Source organism: Calcarisporiella thermophila (genome assembly GCF_041956535.1).
Source record: "Calcarisporiella thermophila strain CBS 279.70 unplaced genomic scaffold VTP21scaffold_22, whole genome shotgun sequence".
Classification (NCBI taxonomy): domain Eukaryota; kingdom Fungi; phylum Calcarisporiellomycota; class Calcarisporiellomycetes; order Calcarisporiellales; family Calcarisporiellaceae; genus Calcarisporiella; species Calcarisporiella thermophila.
The window spans coordinates 47278-67326 of record NW_027192212.1 but is presented as its reverse complement, the minus strand read 5'-3'; the positions used below and the strand labels follow the sequence as shown (position 1 = coordinate 67326).

General features: G+C 39.3%; 7 protein-coding genes across 7 annotated transcripts; 4 read left to right on the top strand and 3 right to left on the bottom strand.

Moving 5' to 3' along the window:
* Positions 1 to 187: 187 nt before the first annotated feature.
* Positions 188 to 974, bottom strand: VTP21DRAFT_5336 (uncharacterized protein; the record flags this gene model as incomplete). Its single annotated transcript, XM_069395846.1, has 2 exons — positions 188 to 398; positions 457 to 974. 2 exons carry the CDS (start codon positions 972 to 974, stop codon positions 188 to 190), a joined length of 729 nt encoding a protein of 242 aa, XP_069247904.1.
* Positions 975 to 2195: 1221 nt separating this feature from the next.
* VTP21DRAFT_5335 (uncharacterized protein) lies at positions 2196 to 4076 on the bottom strand (the record flags this gene model as incomplete). Its single annotated transcript, XM_069395845.1, has 2 exons — positions 2196 to 3680; positions 3795 to 4076. 2 exons carry the CDS (start codon positions 4074 to 4076, stop codon positions 2196 to 2198), a joined length of 1767 nt encoding a protein of 588 aa, XP_069247903.1.
* Positions 4077 to 4701: 625 nt separating this feature from the next.
* VTP21DRAFT_5334 (uncharacterized protein) lies at positions 4702 to 6575 on the top strand (the record flags this gene model as incomplete). Its single annotated transcript, XM_069395844.1, has 5 exons — positions 4702 to 5546; positions 5634 to 5769; positions 5833 to 6147; positions 6231 to 6330; positions 6394 to 6575. The coding sequence occupies 5 exons, from the start codon at positions 4702 to 4704 to the stop codon at positions 6573 to 6575; spliced, it is 1578 nt and encodes a 525-aa protein (XP_069247902.1).
* A 1636-nt stretch (positions 6576 to 8211) lies between these two features.
* Positions 8212 to 9495, top strand: VTP21DRAFT_5333 (uncharacterized protein; the record flags this gene model as incomplete). The annotated part of the gene is made up of 1 exon (XM_069395843.1): positions 8212 to 9495. The coding sequence occupies one exon, from the start codon at positions 8212 to 8214 to the stop codon at positions 9493 to 9495; it is 1284 nt and encodes a 427-aa protein (XP_069247901.1).
* Positions 9496 to 9536: 41 nt separating this feature from the next.
* On the bottom strand, positions 9537 to 10225 carry VTP21DRAFT_5332 (uncharacterized protein; the record flags this gene model as incomplete). The annotated part of the gene is made up of 2 exons (XM_069395842.1): positions 9537 to 9705; positions 10143 to 10225. The coding sequence occupies 2 exons, from the start codon at positions 10223 to 10225 to the stop codon at positions 9537 to 9539; spliced, it is 252 nt and encodes an 83-aa protein (XP_069247900.1).
* Positions 10226 to 13251: 3026 nt separating this feature from the next.
* Positions 13252 to 14721, top strand: VTP21DRAFT_5331 (uncharacterized protein; the record flags this gene model as incomplete). The annotated part of the gene is made up of 1 exon (XM_069395841.1): positions 13252 to 14721. One exon carries the CDS (start codon positions 13252 to 13254, stop codon positions 14719 to 14721), a length of 1470 nt encoding a protein of 489 aa, XP_069247899.1.
* A 3146-nt stretch (positions 14722 to 17867) lies between these two features.
* VTP21DRAFT_5330 (uncharacterized protein) lies at positions 17868 to 18206 on the top strand (the record flags this gene model as incomplete). Its single annotated transcript, XM_069395840.1, has 1 exon — positions 17868 to 18206. One exon carries the CDS (start codon positions 17868 to 17870, stop codon positions 18204 to 18206), a length of 339 nt encoding a protein of 112 aa, XP_069247898.1.
* Between the last annotated feature and the right edge of the window lie 1843 nt (positions 18207 to 20049).

Here is a 20049-nt window from a genome sequence, read left to right as displayed (position 1 = left end):
ACCCATGAAAAATATCACAATGATTTAATGAAGTACAACAAGAAAGTAAAGATTCAATTGTACTAAAGAGGAACAAGATATCAATCATAGCAAGAATAGTATAATAAAACGTTGCAAGACTATAGAGCGTAGATTGCATCGAGGACTCTCAATGCCAAAGATGTTTCACTCCAACGGAGACAGCAAATCATTTTTGTAGGTCTTTTAATATCCAAGCCTTCGAAGCCTCTTCGGCCTTTTTCGCCAGCTCGGGGTTGCTTGTTAACTCCTTGATTTTGTCTTTCTCTGGAACATCCAATCCACGCTGCACTGCTGGGCGAGATTCGATGCGGTCAAGCCAGGCTTTAAGGTTAGGAAGGCCGTCAATCGAAACGCCGGCCCAAGTGTGGCCACGGATCCTTTATAAATGACTCGCATTAATTTCATAACATACATATAGAAAAAAAAAGGGTTTACCATGAGAAATTCGCAATGTCAGCCAAAGAATACTGTTCGCCAGCAAGCCATTCCCTTCCTTGTGAGAGGTGTTTCTCGATCACCTCGTATAATCGCCTAGTCTCATTTTGGTATCGCTTTACTCCATACTCAATCTTCTCAGGGGCATACCTATGAAAGTGGTTAGCTTGACCTTGCATTGGACCCACTCCTCCCATTTGGAACATAAGCCATTGCAAGACCTCCGAGCGGGCATCGGGATCTTTTGGGTAGAGTTTACCAGCGGGATCATAGTGCTCGCTTAGATATACCATAATAGCACCCGATTCGAAAACATTGAAATCGCCCCGAGAGTGATCGGTCAATGCAGGAATGCGCCCATTTGGATTTATCTTGGTAAACCAATCCGACTTTTGTTCATTTTGAGCAAAGGAGATTGATTTCACGTTGTATGGTAAATCGAGTTCCTCTAGAGTGATGGATACTTTGTGTCCATTAGGGGTAGCAGCTGTGTAGAGAGTCAAATTTGGAGAGGCCATGACGTGCTTCGTATACTTCGTATTCGTATATATTGTACTTTGTCAATGAAATTAAACCTTGGGTAATTTCTGGTCATTCTCCACCTCGACTGTCGATATATATATATATTAAAATCCATGGCTACCATGAGCTGGATTATTTGTCAGCATAGTGACTCGAAAATCGTATTTCATTATTAAATGCTTAATTCAAAGTAATGACACGCCTTTTCCCCGGAGCTTCTCAAATCGAAGCCCCATTTCGGAACATTCGTCATCAACTCAAAATTGATATCATCCATATTACTAATTGAGTATAGCATGAACTAATGCCTTAAATGTAGATAATGAAATTGAGCGTTTGTAAATTTGCATTGCTATGAATAATCGTCTACCCTCCTCAGTTTCGCTTGTCAAATGCTCTCATACTAAAAGCTGAAATAGTTCACTATCAACTCCTCTCATTCGCCTTTAATATACTGTAGAACTTTGAATGTCGTTATTAGTTGAGGGGTAAAAGTATGCATGGGCAATATAGAGTTCCATTTATGGTTCATTTAATAATTTATCCTTAGCATTTACATCATATTTTGACAAGCAGTAATATTAGAATAAATTTTTAGAGGTGCTTCTAGGAAATCTCGATCTCTGACGAGCAAAAATTTAACCCTTTTTTGCTTGTCAAACTAGAATAGGCCGCACGTTTTTGAACGTCGATGTTGTTAAAATAGGAAGATATAGCGATAATTGGTATTTCAATGGATTTCTGGGCTTGAAGTAGAATGTCAGGTCTGTTGGCTTACCCAAGAGTAGGAGGTCAAGAATAATTGTGATAGAAAACAATAGAGGATAATTAAATGATAAAGATGGGTCAATAATATCATATTTAGTGTATATAGAATAATATGTAGGACGGGTGATAAGAAAGACTATCCCCTTCAAGCATGTCAAGCGATCAAACTTAAATGACCTATTCGGGTTTATGTTTTGTCCTAATTCTTGGGAACTAACTTGCTAGAATGTGAAGTTATATATGCTCATGAATTTTAATGCTATAGTTCAATAATGGTCGCTTTATTTGAAGGATAAATTGTTAATGCGAGTCAACAATGATATACCGTGATATATTAGTGTCAAGTAAATACATCATGCTATCGTGAGATACAGTAAAAAAAAAACAAACGAATCACCTATTCCAATGCATACAACATATGGTCTATCTCTATCAATTTCTATTCAGGCTTATCGTTCATACACGAACCAAACTTCAAGCAGTAACACCCCAAAAACTGACGTAGCAACGATAGGTGTAACGAGGATGCACCAGCCGACGAATTGGCTATAAGCAAGAGGTGCACCTCTAGAGCGGAGTATGTGTTGGAACATGATTCCGGCGAGCGAAGCCACGGGGGTGAGAATAGCTCCGAGATTACTTGCTATCACAAGGGCAAAGAGGGCGGCACTCCGAGTGGCTGGTGTTGCCTTCTCATAAAAATTGGGATGTTGCAGGATACGCGTCATGAGGATTGTCATGGGAAGGTTGTTCAGAAGCGAGCAGAGAAGTAGTGCGAGCCAACCTATGAAAAAGGCAGCGGCGGCGGGCGTGGTGGCAATACTCGAAATACCCCGCGCGAAGATGGAGATGAAGTCCACTGCAGAAAGTTCTTCCACCAGCATGAACATACCCAAAGCAAAAGGCAGTATTTTAAAGGGCATACGCTCCATGACTGTGTAAACTGTAGGAAAGAGTAATCGCCATTGCCTCTTTAGGTGGCCAACCCCAGTAATTAAACCCATTCTCTGTTTGACCGACGGAGTTCCTGGTACAGGTATAGTGGTCGCAGTCATGGAATCACCTGCAGGAGCATCGTTGGAATCAGACACAAGATCAAGGCTGGGCGATGGATCTCTCTCGTTTGTTGTTGATTTAGATGGTGATTCTTTCATGCACATACTTTCGGAACAGTCCGTGTTGACCGGATCATGCGATACGATAGGATCACCCAGGTTGATTGGAGGTGGCATAGAGTCCTGGCGGTCGATGTGTCTGATCTGGTGTTCCACAGCGCCGACATAACTGCCGTGCCGACTAAACCGATAAGCATTGCGGCGGGTGCAGTCGTACCACCCATCGCGGATCAACATAATCAAAGCAAATGGTAATGTGACCATCCAAACTGGCACAGCAAAATAGGATGTCCCGATCAGAGCACTGAGGGAGGCCAACAGCACGGCAGCTCCAAACAAGGCGCCTTTGGAATCAGTAAGGGCGACACGAGGATCGAGATTTTCAGGTGCGTGAACAAAGTGCGGAAGAGAGCCAGAGCGATCCGCATAAATCCGTAGGATGGTATAGGATAGAGAGATAGCTGCAAGGGTGGGTAGCAGCATCCAAGCACTGAATGAAAGAAACGAGACTCCAAAGGCCTCGGCAACGACCACGTTTGTCGGGTTCCCAATGTACAGCACCATTGACCCAATATTCGCCGAAATAAATTCTGCCATAAAAAAGGCCGTAGGCGGTGACACTTCGCCTACGCGGGTGAAGTAGATGAGGAAAGTAGTTGCAGTAAGAATGACCACATCATTTCCAATAGTCGAAAAGATGGTTGTCAGCAGAAAGAAGTATGTGAACAGGCGACGACCGTTGGAACCGCCGCGTTTAGAGAGACGAAAAGCAAAGTATTGCAAGATGCCTGTCATGTCGAGCGAAATGCATAAATAGGCCTATTGTTGATCATGCAGTGCCAAAATCAGATGGGCAGAGATGCTCAACATTAGCAATGGCGATTTGGCAAGATCATTTACCATGGATTTAAGAAGCAAGCTAAAGATAATTACCAGGGCATAGAAAAGAATCATAACAGAGTAGGGTTGAATTCCGGCAGTTCCAAGAAAACCATCTCGTACTTGCTCGATATGCATGGAGCCAGTTGCAAGCAGGAAGAGAACACCAAGCGCGGGCGCTGTAGCAAGATCGAGAACGACATGACCAAGTAATTGTTTGCGCCAGCGTATTGGGATCCTGACAGGCACGATGACGAGGAAAATGACTACGAGAAACGTATTCAATGCTAGCCACGAGTGGACATTGAGCCCGCTCTGTTCTGATATGGGCGCCATTCCCTCAAGCTATGCAACCTGCGTGACAAACAATCAGTGGCTATCTGCAGGATTTCGCTGTGGCGTCGCCCTAATTTGATCGAGACAATCTAACGCGAAGGCTTCGTGTTTTGATATTTTCGTCGAATCTACACCCAGTCGCATTTTCCCGCGCTCGGACAACGTGGCTTATGTAACAATAACCAAGAGTCCAGTTACTCTTAGTCACAAACCCCTTCGACGCAAAGCGATTCAACCTCTCTGAGAAATGCTCCTCTTCGAACGAACGCCCTTCCGACAGCAATATCCCATCTAGACGCTTAGGCCGAAAGCGCGCCCATTTGTCGAATTTAAATGAACCCAAAGTACCAAAGGCATGCAACTTGCGTCGGCAAATAAACGAACACAAACGTAAGCCCACTCAGCACGATGTTTTGTTTTCCCAGCAATAGTTCACGTGGGCCAGTGTCGACTACAGGCAAGCTTGAGATCCGACCTTGGAAAAATGCGCGGGCACTCTGCTGCATCCGCTCTTGCTGAAGGTCGTAGTCAGCGACTTGATCGTATTTGAACGCAGAACCCGGACAATTTAAAGTCCGATAATATCAATATTAGTCAAGCTTTTGCCTCCCTTCTCCCAGCTACTATGCGCACCCTGGCAACCATACAATTGGGAAATACCACCACACATTACACGCTATCCCAACATCAGGACGAGCAAACTAGCGATTCATCCTCGGGCTTGTCAAACAACACCAGGTTAAATGGGAATCATTCTCGAGAAGCTGCTAGCCCTTGGGTATTCCTCTCGTCTGTAGATGCTTTATGCATTCAGCTTAGATTGAATTCTATCAGCGATTTGCATCGCCTTCTGAGCGCGCAATTACTTATTGATGCTGATTCTCTCTCCAATAATCAATTTCAGATCGATCTGCCTGATCTTGGCGACGTTAATTCTTCTCGAGCTTCCCCGATCTTCGTGTATTACTCGTTTCCAATTCCAATCAAAGAGAAAGATCTCCAATGGCCCGCAAAAACCACCGCGATTAAGCGTAAGCTTGTAGATCATCTCTTTAACTTCTACTTGGGTGACTGCAGCTATTTCTCAATACACCCGAATCAAGCATCTTTTCTCCAAAGTTTCTATCATGACGAACTTGAACCAGCATTGATCCTCACTGCAGTTGCTTACTCCGCGCTCCACATTATAATTGCACATCCGCAGTCACCTCTAATAAAAAAGCTTCACTTCTCTGTAAGAGAAATGCTGGAACAAGCAAGACGATCCTTAGAAGATATCTTTGATTTCCCTTCTCCACAGTCTGTGCTCGCCTTCCTCAATATGGAGAGCTGTATGGTTTGGCTTGCTCGCTTCGACGATGCGCACAAATTCTACTCTCAAGCGGTCATCATGGCTCTGGCGCTTCAAATGGATAAGGGGAGTCCAGACTCTGAAGATCTGGAACAAATTGAATTTCAAAAAAGAATCTGGTGAGTGGGGCTAAAATCATGTACTCTTTAACTTATGAGGCATAATGATTAGATTTAACTGTGGGTGTTTTTTCTTTCAACTCAAAGGGCGCACATTTGTAAGCGTGAGCTTATCTATAGGGTCGAATTTGGCAAACCAGAACTGATCAGCGCCGAGACGATGAAGAATTCCCCTAAGCCCACTGTTAATTTAAACGATAGCGAGCAATGCAAGCTAACGCTGGTAACAATCGTAATAATGGATGCTTGATGAATTCAGATTTATTCCCCTAATCAGTTACTCTAGTCTCTTACAAATATGCAAATAGAATCTACCACTAAAATATTAGAGATCAAAGATTTTAACTGGTCTCTCTCTGACTTGGCCATTACACATCAGCTCGTCCATATCACCTCGTCATTACAGAGAAATCAAAATGAGCTGAAGCGGTATATTGCGCACATCACGCAGCGGAATAATTTTTTCAACGCCGATTTTGGGTTTTGGAGCTGCTGGTGCATACTCTGGCGGCGCTTTATTCAGTCTGATGCGCCCCCCGGCAGGCTGGAAACGGACTTGATGCAGCAGCTGCGAGCCAAGGCGTTTGATGAGTTTATCAAGGTAAAAAAAAAAAAGAATATAAAGTGCTGTGTCTGCTTCCAATCACGCCTAATCGCCGCTGGACTCTCATTCTCTTTTAACAGGGACTATCTTATTGTATTACGGCACTGCAGCGTGCTGTTATGGCCCAAATCTGGTGCAAAGACTTCCCATTTATATGTGCTCACGTGGTTTGTGAGAATTGTAAGTTTATATCTCACACGCACCCAAATGTCACTTCGCGTCGTAAAGTATTTCGTGAGCTAGCTAGAGCGCTCGATTCGCTGCTCTCGCTTAAGAAGGGGGGAATACTGGAACGGTGGCTTGCGCAGCGGATTATAGAGGCGTTGGAGGAGATGAAGCCACGAGTTTATGCAAAAGAGGAATTGGAGATGATGAACAAATCTAAATTAAGGTGTCTTGCCATTAAACCCACTGAACGATATTGAATCTACAGAGGCCCGAATTGGATTGAGGCAAACGGCAACGATAAAATTCAGCCGTCGTCGAAATGTTTTGAATGTATGCATAATATGTGGGAGCCATCAACTCATCTTGTTGTTAATTATTTCTTATTTATTACCTGTATTTATACCATCTACTCACAGGGAAACTACAACACAAAATATCTTAGTATATATAACTATCATTATATTAATAGAACGTTTCAAGGAGGCGATTTCAATATGATATAATGAATGTCGTCACGATACAGGCACATGATGCTAATGTGTGAGTCTATGGATCACTCGCGTAATATTTTCGCGGTGCCATTCGTCCTAGAATAGTGAATGTATATTTCTTAACAGTTAGAGTCCATATATATTAACGTGGGATGATTTTACATGAGTAGGATGATCATATAGCGAGATATTACACGAAACAAACCCCAATATTACGCCGAAATAGAATATGGAGATTGAGGCAAGCATTCCTATCTGGGATATTGTCTTCCATTTTGATATGCTTGGCTGTAATTTGTAATTTCATAGTTTTTGGTAATAATAACATCTCCCTCTTTTCGGTTCTGCATCTGTGACATGCTGGTATATCCAAAAAAAAAGTTTAGCACTCAGAAACTTGAATTCCATTTTATTTTTAACTTTTTCTCTTGCCATAATATATACTTAACTTAACCTAAGGGCACACAGAACCCTGAGCCCTGAAAAGAGAGATCATTGCCAAGCCATTACCCTTTCGTCGATAAACACTTGTATGACTCACCATGTCTCTATAGGATGGTCTTAAGCTTGCTACAGAATCTATCGGGGAGAAGAGTATGGTTTACTTTCATATAGTGGGGTAGAGACTTATTATGAGGATGCATTTGTTTTAAGGTGTTTTTTATACCACACAGAAGCCCGAAAGGTTATTTTGACGTGACAACCCTAACTAAATGCTTAGGCTGGATTCAGAGAGGAAGAGTGTTCCAAGTCGCAGATAGGGAGAAATTTTACACAATCTGGATGTTGAAACTTAATGTAAAAGTAAGGAAAATATGGCATAATAGGATGAATTGAACTAACTACTATGACTTGACTTGGGAATCCTCTCAATTATAATGACTCTTGCCTTGATACTTCATTTACCCTGTTTTGAATTAACAATACTAGCATTAATTTATTAGGATATTCAACGGTATATTTCTTTTGGAAACATTTTCTCAGGACGTACCCCTACAATAGATTTTTTACCTTAAAATTTGATACGGCAAAAATTTGTTCCTTAGGCCAGAGGATACTAAGTTACACCGGTTTCTTTACATTATTTCCATATATGGCAAGCTAAGCTTCAAAATGAACCAATATATTTCCCGTAAAATTTGCCATGTTTAATTTTTTGACGGAGTTTCTTTACGATTGCTGCTTACAATTAGTAAGATAGAGGTTACTAATAAATTCCAAGCATATTGAAAATTCACAATTCGGCATCATGCCACTACCCGTTGTTTATCAGATTTCTTCTTATTGACTCCGATCATTTTAATTTATTTATATAAGTCTTTTGTTTTGATTTGTTGTCCTTCTTCCATCTGCTATATTTATTAATACCCGTATAATCTGAATTGTCGCACCAAAGCTCTCCATGGATGAGGCTCTTGAAACCAAAGCCATGCCACCACGCATGAGCAATTTTCGTCGCTATTGCATTCTTTTCATCATTTCCTTAGCAAGTATTCTGCCAGGCCTCGCCTCCACTGTGTACTTTCCCGCCCTCCCAACTATTTCCGAAGAGCTGCATATATCCGATGCCCTCACCAATACCTCGGTGTCATTGTTCATCCTGTTCATGGGCATCGCACCCATATGTTGGTCCAGTGCCTCAGATCACTTTCGGATCCGAAAAATATTACTTCTCATCGCAATTGCCATCTTCATTGCTGCCTCGATAGGTGCAGGCTTGGTTTACCACATTGCCCCTCTAATTGTGCTGCGATGCTTACAATCAGTTGGTGCTAGCGCGCCCTCGACAGTGGGAGCGGGCATCATTGAGGAATTGTGGGAACCACATGAGCGCGGCACCGCACTTGGGATTTTCTTTCTCGGCTCCTTCCTTGGCCCCGTGTTCGGACCAATTGTAGGGGGAGTCCTCACCCAGGCATTTGGGTGGAGGTCGACATTCTATTTCTCTGCTGCGATGGGTGGGGTCTGCTTCCTTGGAGTTTTGCTGGTGCTGCCGTGGGATACATCTCGGACAAAAGAGAGTGGCCGATTCAATCCTTTTGCTGCTCTCTCCTCCCTCAAGTACTCGATTGTAACAGCCATGTCCCTGGAAGTCGGTATTACTTTTGGAACACTTTTTGCCATGGAGACTATCCTGCCGGCTCTCTTCGAGAGAACGTACCACCTTAACTCGCTGCAGACCGGCCTCTGCTATATTGGCGCAGGACTGGGTAGTTCGTTGGGGTCGACCGTCAGCGGGAGGTTGGCGGATGTTGCTCATCGGTTATCTGCTAAGCCACAGCCGGAGGATCGAATCTGGTGGCATACTTGGATCGGGGGCGCCCTCATTGCCCCCCTCTTTACTCTTTTGTTTGGTTGGAGTATCTACGCTCAGCTACACTTGGCCGTCCCCGTGGTTGCATTTACTTTGGCTAACTTCGGCCTTGCTCAGGTCTTCTCCACTGGCTCTACCTATCTGGTTGACATCGCTAAAGGAAAAGGCAGTAGTGTCACATCAGCATGCAACCTTTTGCGAATGGTTCTGGCTGCCATCTTATCGGTCATAAGCGATCCATTAGTGAGCAGTATCAACGCAGGATATTTTACACTAATACTTTGCCTGTTAAACTATGTTGGTATTGGGCTTGTATTATTTGTCAAGATACGGGGAGGAGAAATTCGCCGTAAAACGATGGATAGCGTTTAGACTGTGCTTACTCTTGCCTAGGTCTAACGTGCGATTCAGCTTTAGCGAAAGTAGCGTTGCAAAATTAGCGGTTTACATTTCCATCCTCTATCCTTGATGCAATAAATAAGTTCAAGTGAGGCGTCGAGGTAAGGTAGCGCTATGATCATTTTTTTGAACACGGATGTTTTATACTGTATTATTTTGTAATATTGAAAATTTTCAAAATACCTAAGAAAATGAATATTGTTATCGTCAAATTTGTTTTCTTTATTTTATTCTTTCTTCTCGATCATAGTGGTTGTCATTTTGGCTGAAATATAGAAAATGATTTACTTAGAGCATAACTCTCATGCAGTTGAGCTGAAAGTAATCAAACAAATTTTTTCTGTTTTGAGTCTTATAATATTCAATACTAAACACGCAAACTGTTGGCCCACTAATGTGCCAGCAATTATGATTAGCGGCTAAAAATACGTCTTATATTCGCTGAAAATGCATCAAAGACGGTCCATTGCTAATCGATTTGAATTTTTCTTTAATCATAGATGGCCCATGTAACAATCAACGTTTTTTAAGGGAAGTTTCTTCTATCTGTTGACACAGATGTAGTAGCTGAAGTTGCCGTTTCTGACCCTCACTTGTCGTTCATGCATGCGCATATGTACTTGTAGACTACCAGTTTTCGAAAATGGTTTTTCACAATGAGTGCATTTAAAAGGGCAGGTATTGGTGTGCGAGCTTCGTACATGACGGTTTAAGTGCTGCACGCGCTTGAACAAGCGTTGACAATGGGGAAAAGGACAGATGAAAGATCGCATTTCTTCAATGGCTCTAGCGTTTTGCTGCAACTTGTTCTCTTCTGAAGCATCAGAGGTCGAAGATACTGTAGATATATCATTTTTATCAGGAGGAGATGACGTTGGAACAAAAATACTTGATGGAAGATGTGATATAGTATGTATTGGTGGTAGCTCTGGATAGCATAGTTCTAGATTGCTGACGGGTACAGAAATGGTATGAGCACGACATTTGGCTCTTTTTTTGATGGCAAAGGAGGTGGATTGTTGTAAATATAAATTTGGTAATATTTTAACTACCTTTCCGGTTCAGCTCCCAGCGGTTTGCAAAAATCTGTAAGACAGTTAATTTCTTATTTCTCATTTCTTCAGTTCATTCGGACCAGGCATGGTGAGTCCAATTGTCAAACGAGTCGATGGATTCTCATCTACCTATTTTTTTCAATTTTCAACCGTCTCCCTTATTATCTCACATTTTGGCTTCTTTCATTTAAATTGTCTTAATAATCGAATCGATTTGATGACGTCATAAAGAGGCGCAGCCAGTCTAAGTTTCAATGCTCATCCTTTTCTAACACTACTTTTGGGCATATGTGCCTGAATCACTGCCGCGTATACCCCCTCCCCCTAGTTTATTTATCAACCCCAATAATATGCTTGTCATAATAAGTTACTATCATTACGATTTTACCGGCGAATGGTGCTTAAATGATGCACAATTGCAATTTTGATGCAGCCTAGAATTGTGCGATCCGACCTTTGTTGCGCAATTCCATCGCCTGTGATGTCTAAACCTGATATTTCTTTTTCAATCTGGAGAATCTTGGAACAGAGAAGGATGATTCGAGCAAAAAATAGCTCGTTGTTTGTGATCCCTGGGAAATGCAAAGCTGGTCCCGCTCATTTACATTTATACTTGAGAGGCAGTTTTATGAAGTTATGAACAGTAGACACGTTGCATTGCTTCTCCGATTCTCTCTTACTGCTCCTTAATTGAAATATGTTTTCATTCCGTATTAATAAGATAGTAGGAAGCGTTCTGTGGGATGTCGTATTGAATAACCTCTGCTCTTGTCGGTCAAAATACTTCCGTTGTCAGAGGTATTTGATGTAATTGTTCGCATCAATCATACACCGCATCATTCTCGCCGAGATTAGATTGTAGGATTATTTGAACAAGGTGATCATTGATGACTTTCTGCTCTCAAAAGTACCCACAGGTAGGACAGTGGACTTTGGATAAGCATCAAGGGTTAAGTTCAAGATATGCAATTTTGGACATAACGGATAGCAAAAATTCACACTGATCATCTGGATGAAATTTAGTGCATGCACAATTCCAATGACCCCAAAGTCTGCAACTGTGGAGCCTTGGCCAAAGATAATTGGTTGAAATATTTCGTCCCTAGCAATGGAGCTGGATAACCCACAGTACTTGAACCCTTTTACATCAGATAAACTAATATAAATATAGCAATTTATATTAGTTTACCTTAAGTAAAGCCAAATGAAGCAGAATAAGTGAGGATATGCAGAGGCATAGGCATTAAATGCGATTATTAAGGCAACAATATACGATCAAATATCGGGTTCGATCATTTCGATTGGTTTTGGTAGAATGGGCCGCTTCGCTATGAAAGAATATATAACTTTCATCGGATATTCCTTGTTTCTTTGGTAGAAAATAATAATTTCTAATTTACACAGTTACGGCTATTGGTCACCTAATGAAAATTAAGTAGTCAAGTCACTCCATGGATCTTATCACAGGATTCGACAGCTATAAGCCTTTTCCAGAGGATTCTGTTGGCCAAGAAAATTGAATTTTGAACTACAATTAGAAATCAAACCCTTTCTATAAAAATTTGGATAGAAAATGTTAAACAAGGCATGCAAAAGCCGGTTTCAAGAATTAATGTCTAAGCTTGATTTCGGCTTATATAAATTCAGCGCACGGTACTACGCTATTGCCTCTAGAGAGTGTTGTCAATACGTTTAATATGAGACTACATTTAACGCCAGTCAATGTTGATAGTGTTTTTCCGCGATTTTTGATAGGATCAAAGAGTATATATAGTGAAAAAGAACTACAGAATTGACATGTTCTAATTCTCGTCTATATTGCTGGGATAATGTTTTTTTTTAATGTTAAGGATTATTATATCAAAGATATTGCATTTGTATCTACCGTTTCCTGGTACGCCTAACTCATGAAAAATGTGAAACATACCAAAATAGTATACTTGACAAGCACGTCAGAATAATTTGATTGAGACATAAGTCTCAGAAATCGGCTTAAGGTTTAATACGCTTTCCCAATAGGTTGTGAACTCAGGTCTAAGAACCCCTATTGTTTCAAGCATTTGTTGCCAAGAGAGCAGACAAATTGGCATAAAGCATAGAACCACTCCACATTGTAATAGATCCCCACGAATTTATATTTATTTTTATTAACTCATGTAAGTTAATTAGAATTAAAATGGAGCTGATAAAACATAGGTGTCAATTTCGTCTCCATTTGTATTAGCGGTTGTCAGTATCCTAAAAGTAATCTAAGAGTCTTGAACTCAAACTAGAAACTCAAATAGTAATAGGGTGAGCGACAGTTTTTAGAAATTCCGACCCAGACGTTAGAATCCTGTATCTTAAGCTATGTGTTTACACAAAATAATTTTATCTGTGCTTGTCATAAGCCAAAATGCAAATCAACTCTTCATATTTTATCGATAGATTTAGCGAAAATTAAGACAAGATTATTTCAATTATCCTGTTTCATATATTGTAGTGCAACAAGGGATATTTTCTCCCGAGGGTAAACTCATGTTTATGCTTTCAATTGCGATAGAAGAGCTTGAGTCAGTATTGAATATGATTCCAACTATCAAATATATAGAGTCTGAAAATTCCTTTGCTCCAATTTTTGAACTGGATATTTTCGTATTTCAACTGTTAATCATTTCGTATATTCTGAACGAACATGGTCTCACCCGTTGCACATATCCTGATTTCTATACCACCGGCGTTTGGGCATGTCATTCCCGCTGTCTCTCTTGCTAAGAGGATTGTTAGCACTCCTTCTTATCCGGAGATAAAAGATGCTAAGAACGAATCTGAAAGACTTGTAACCCTCCTTATCTCAAAAGCATTTGTGCGGCGTTTGAAGTGGAGGAGGGTCATTCCAACTAACGAGAACCATTCTGAAATTTATCAAGGACATTATGGTAGTGTACGCATTGAACCTATTGAGGATGGTGCGAATCCACTTGACTCGACATCAAGTCAGGAGAGTAAAAATTTTTTCGGCACTCTGCCGAAGCATATCAAAGCTATTGGAGAGTACTTAGAATCGGCGAAAAAAAGCACCTTTCCACCATCCTGCATTATTCTTGACATGTTCAGTGGGATGTTTGAGCCATTTCCGTTTGATTCTACTCCCTACTACTTTTTCGGCACCACTCCAGTTGATATCCCCTTCTCATCAACGGAATCGAAAATACGAAGGACAGATAACAGTGCTATTGAAACTTCGATCGGAGAATTACTGAGGAACGGACAAAAAAGGCTGTGTTCGCGAGCAGCCAAATCTCATGGCCTGATATGGAACTTTGCTAATTGCATAGAGAACAATTATCTGAATCCCCCCACTCCAAACACGCCAGTATATTGTATAGGACCGCTCTACTCTGTTGATATAGACGATGGAAATGAAGGAAGCCTGGGTCATAATCAAAGTGAAAGACGAGTGGAGCATAAGCTCGACCAAGCAAGCTCAAACAATCAGCAGAGAAATCTTGGATCCTGGGTTGCGCGATATCTTGATGAGAAGCCCAAACAATCAGTGCTCTATGTCTCCTTTGGAACCGTGGTGTGTCATAGCGATATCCAAATTATTGAGCTTCTTAAGGGACTCGATGCCACAGGCAGGAATGTACTTTGGGGCCTGAGTGATACTCAGCAAAAAGCATTGCCTACCACAGAAATGATCTCTCCAATGAATGGAGTGCTTGTATACAACAACGTTACCGTAGTGGAGTGGGCACCCCAGAAGGCTGTATTATCTCATCCAAGCTGCTCGGCCTTTCTGACTCATTGCGGATGGAATTCTGCGCTTGAAAGTCTGATTTGTGGGGTTGGTACTATCCACTGGCCAGTCTTTGGGGATCAACCTGGCGTATCAAACTTGTTGGTTAGACTTGGAACAGGGATTGCTTTCGACCTCAACCCCGCTCAAACATCCCATGAATATGCTTCAAATCCAGATTTAATTTCTGCTGAACGTATAACCTCTACAGTGGAAAAATACTATGCAGTAAGCGTGAATAATGAAAATCCTTATACAATTGCGGCTAAAAATATTAGCGCAGAGCTGAAGATGGCATGGACTCCGGAGGGCGAAGCCTATCGCGAACTTGGCAAGCTTATATCGCGAATGAGAACTTGTTCATAATCAAAGAAATTCTCCCCACAATTTAGATCGAGATTTTCAAATTCGTGAATTTTCCAAGTGCTTATTACTACATTCAATATATTTAGCTATTAGAAAGAGTATAACTATTTTTATAGAAAGAGTATTACATTTGTTAGTTGATCATGATATTGGTTTAAATTATAATATATTTGATATCGATCTTGTAGTATACTCCAACCTCGTAGAAGGGTACGGTCCCAATAAGAAGGGGCATAGGGAAAACCTAGGGAAATAATATATATGCGGAATACATGTGGAACGCCTCACTTTTCCTATAATTTCCTTATAATTTTCTCTAATTTTACTATAAATTCCAAATCCTTACCCATATAAAAATCCATATAAAAACCATTAAAAATTATAGGAAATATCAGAAAATCATACGGAAAGTGAGGTGTTCCCTATATTTCCCACATTATTCCCCTATATTTTCTCTATATGACTTTCTATAGGGAATATAATTATTTACTATATGTTGGAATTTTTAATCAGAGTATATTAATCACCATTAAAAAAAGAACGGCAAATAGCTGAACTATTTAAGAATAACAAGAAATCATAAACAGGTAATATAGTTTATACACAAACAAGAAAAATCAGGTTTAAATTAAATACTGACAATTTCAGATTATCAGTCATGCCTGGTCGTCCTCCAACAGAATAAGATGATCTGTTACTAGCAAAATTTAACAAATCGCTTTTTCATTTGATAGTTTTATAAAATTTTTATAAATTACGTGACTGCTGGATGACATCCTCATATATAATATATATGAGGATGTCATCCCTCCTATCTCAATCTATCCTAAGTAGCAATTTCTTTCCTGGATCTAAGCCAAATTTTAGATCTGATTCAGTCCCTTTAATTCTGTATATAATAATCATTAAGCCTCCCAATTAATTGGTCGAATCCTTTGAAGTTCTTGAACTAAACCGTAAACTTTAAAGAAGGAATAAAAAAATCGAATATTCATTTAAATATTTTTCAGGTGGAGCCTGAATTTATCTTAGGTAATACTGTGAAATAGTGGGCAAAAATCTTGTCAATATGTATACATATTATATGAATATTTTGCTAAACTAACCATAAAAAGTCGATATAGCTATAAAGTGAGATACTAATAAAAGTTCAAGTTCACCCAAGAGTAACATATATTTATATTGAATACAATAGAAGCTACATTTCGATTATATGCAAGAAAAGATGTGCGGGAAGAGGAGTGATATAAAATTGTTGTGAAGTGCCAAAGTATATTAGCTATTTGGTTCTCAAAAAATCCTTTACAACTTAGGATAATATCGATGCAATAAATGGTTCCAAAGAATTACCTTGGAGGAAAAATAACAATGCATCAAAAACATTATGTTAGATGGGGCTGTCGAAAAATGATAGTTAGGTTTGAAAATAAGATAAAATGTATCGCAAGACTGATAACGATCTAATTCCTTGTTGATTTACTCTTACCTTAAAGAAAAATGGATAGAAGAAAACAAGAGGATTTCACAGTTAAGACACACTGACAACCTTTTTTGAATCTGCTAAATTACTATTAAAAATATTGAAAGCGTGTAACTGCAAATTAAATATGCTTTAAACAGTGATTCCAAAAAATTTTTGCTAAATGCAGATTAAACGCAAAAGGCAATCACAAGAATGAGGTTGCCTGGGCCCATATTATAAATATTCACATTTGTGTAAAAACGAAGTTAAATTAAAAGGCTTCTTATAATCTTTTTACAACTAAATTTATTTGCACATAATCCATTGAAGTTTATCGAAATAAAACGCAATTTACTATTTAATTACTTGGATATCGCTATTTTGTATACTTTGTGGACACCATCTTTGAATAAGGCAATTCTTTGAGAGATGTAGTGTAATCAAAAGTCATGTATGTGCTCGTAAGAACACCATTAATGATAAGTACAAAATGAGCCAGTATTAGACATGATATTTAAAATCCCATCTATACCCTTATGTAATCTCTTTTAATATGAGTCACTAAATATTCTATTATACAATATATCCAAACAATTTTCTAGCTTCGCTCAAAATAGCTGTAATACAAGATATTCCTGATACAAAAAAAGGTTTGCAACTCACCCAAATCAATAAACGCTGAGCTTAATCTACAATTATTTTTATACCAAATTAGTAGACTTAATCGCCCAGCCATGATAATGGCACCTTTTCTGAAATATGTATAAATACACCTTAACCCAAATGGGACCTTTTTTATCAGCAATATCATCTCACCTCTAAATTGTTTGCCTAATACGACATGGCCATGAAGCAGTCTCTATTTGCCGTCATATTAGGAGTATTCTCCTTTTGCATGGGATCAGCCTTTGCAGGCGTGGTCCAAGGGTATACAAACAGCCGTTGCCAAGGTCAACCTGCGATTGATTCGCCAGGACCTTGTCAGACGCGATGCTGGAATATTCCTGCACAACCTCTTATCTATAGTTATTACCTGCCCAACAATCCGGGAATTACAATCTACAAAGGGCGTGATTGCGGAGGAACCGTTTTCCATGAGGATGATGGTTACGGAGGTTGTGTTAGGGATGTCAGAGCAGAGGCTAACAGTATTTCTTTTGCTTGTTGAGTCACTGGAGGATTAGTCCAAAGTTCCTTCGATCGAAATGTTAAACTACTAGCTTGTGATATTCCAAATTATTTTTATAGTGCCTATCAGAAATCTTTTGCTAAACTATTATTTTTATATTCAACACTTTCATCGCCATTACTTTAACAATAATGAGCGTAGTAAGAAATGGAGGCAACGATTTGAAATATATTTTGGCCATCCAAGTTAATGTTAAAAAATGGGTTGGTAAGTCAGTAAAATTTCCAAAAATAACCTTGTAAGAGTGATTCCACCCCATCGCCCAACCTAAACTTTGAGCATTTTTCAATTATTCTATTCAGGAACGGGATTATTAATGACTGAGGCTTTGCCATTCTATTAATAAATTAGTCGGAAAAATTTTTGGTAACTCTCATATTTTTTACCTATAAATTTAGGTCGATTTGTTATTCTCTCTAGCACCATTTGCGATTTAAGCATCTCGTAATCCATCATATAAGCCAATATTCAAGATACCAAAAATTTTCCAACAAAATGAAGATCTATGGCTTGGGTCTGCTCCTTGGCGATTTGAGCGTCGTTGCTTTAGTCACTGCCGATGACAAAGGCGATTTTTGCGTATACTATTATAAAAAACCAAACTTCAAAGAAGAATGCAGCTTTATCTGCGCTTCCCTCGAGAAAGGTTCGAGTGCTGGTTCTCCCCGTGGCAATATGCCAGTAGTTGGTTCTTTCAAAGCCCCTGAATGGCTCAGTGTCACCATTTTTGACAACTATTACTATCATGGAAATCAACAACCCTATGTTGGTTCCGTAGCCAGACTCGAGACTCCTAGTAAATTTCATAGTGTAAAATACAAGAACATCTCGTAAATAATTGATGCAATGTCAAGAGGTTGTGGTATTGTATCCATTTTATGATTTTCGTTGTAAACCTGAAATTTTCTAAACTATTGATCAACCAGCCATTTAAGTCTATTTAAATCACGCCAATATAACCCAATATAGTTTTCAAACTAAACACATGGCTGCTACCTTGATCCAGGTATAAACACGAAATATAAGGCTAATCATTCACGGAATTGTTCGCATGATATCAACTTCTTATGCTCTGTGGTTGCTTGTGTCGTCTTCATCTCGTACTTAATAATTGTATAAACGAGCTATTCTATTGCCGAGATATCTGAGTAATCAAAAAGTGCCAAGAAAAGTACAAAGCGATTCAGAGAGCTTTATCGTCGTATATGAGAATTCCCAATTAAAGCTGCCAAATTACGAGATCGAATAAGATTTTTAAACGGTAGAGTTAGGGGAACGAAGCAAACTACTATATGAATAATTAGATTGTGGTAAACCGATATAATCAAACATTTACCAAAAAAAAGAGTATTAATTTCTAAGGGAGCATCTCATCTGAATGGAAAAACAAGGCTCCAGTAAACAAAGTATAGTTAAATTGTAAACTGGACCTCTAGTTACTATGCAGTGCTGACTCAATGCACCTGAGTTCATGCAAATTTGCTTACAGTCTAACAACATAGGGTAACTGAAACTGATACTTTCATTTTAAGTAGATCCGACTTTTATTGGACTTACAGTCGCTTGGCTAAAAATATAAAGTTTTATGTTTAATTTTCTATAGAATAATATCCATGGCTTGATTTGATTGCTTTTTCGGCCATGGCTCTCTAAAGCATTAACAAAGAATACTACTTGATATTCCAAGCTGAATAATAGGTTAGGCTGTAAAAAGGTAAAATTTGATTGATGTGAGTGAGGTTTACCTATTCCAGTAAGAAATTAAACTACGCAGCTAATTGAGCTCCGAGGGCTGAATAAATTTCAAATTCTATGCTTAAGCCTAGCGAGATGGACAGGGCAATTCAGCAGTCCACGCTTCACTTTCCACTCCTTCTTTTCTTAATATTTTGGACTCATTTTCAGCATTAATTTTTATGCACTTCATTGTTCACACCTTTCTTCTTGGAACGAAAGTTCCATTCTTGATTTTTTTACGTTAACTTTTTCTTTTCACTTTTTAATTTCTTTTAATTACATTCCTCTGGGATTAGCCCAATTTAACCAATAAACGGCCTCACCATCGTGAAGCGTGGACTGCTGACTTTGCCTTGTCCATTTCACTTAAGCCATCGCATACGCTAGAATTAAGCAGTGAATTTCAATTTTCATATTACTTTACTATATATATTGTAAACTATAAAGGTTTATGCTTATATATAACCCTACTTTTTAGTTTGCGAAATAATCATAGTGACGATTGACCCCTACAAGATTATAAACTACTCGTCTACAAAAAACTTTTACAAGATACATGGTTATATTTTCAGAATAAAAACCCTTTTACTCCTCTCTTATGTTTGGTTATAAATCTAAGAACTCTCCAAAAACCAACCAATGTAACAAATATTAACAAAAAAATAAGCCGCCCTCATATAACCCAAAATTTAATACATAAAAAATCATTCGGAACTTTTCATCCTATGAACCTACTGGATCTCACTTATCCTAGTCTCTGCACACGACAATGCAATATTCTACGAGTTTAGTTAACTATTCAGTGCTTATCCGTGTTGTGTTTTAGTTTAATTTTTTCGGATTCCAAGCGCTTAGCTTTTCCCACAGTTGATCCGGTTTCAACTAGATTTTTCCCCTATTTCCTTCTATGGGCTTATACTGTGGCGCAGCAAATAGCTAC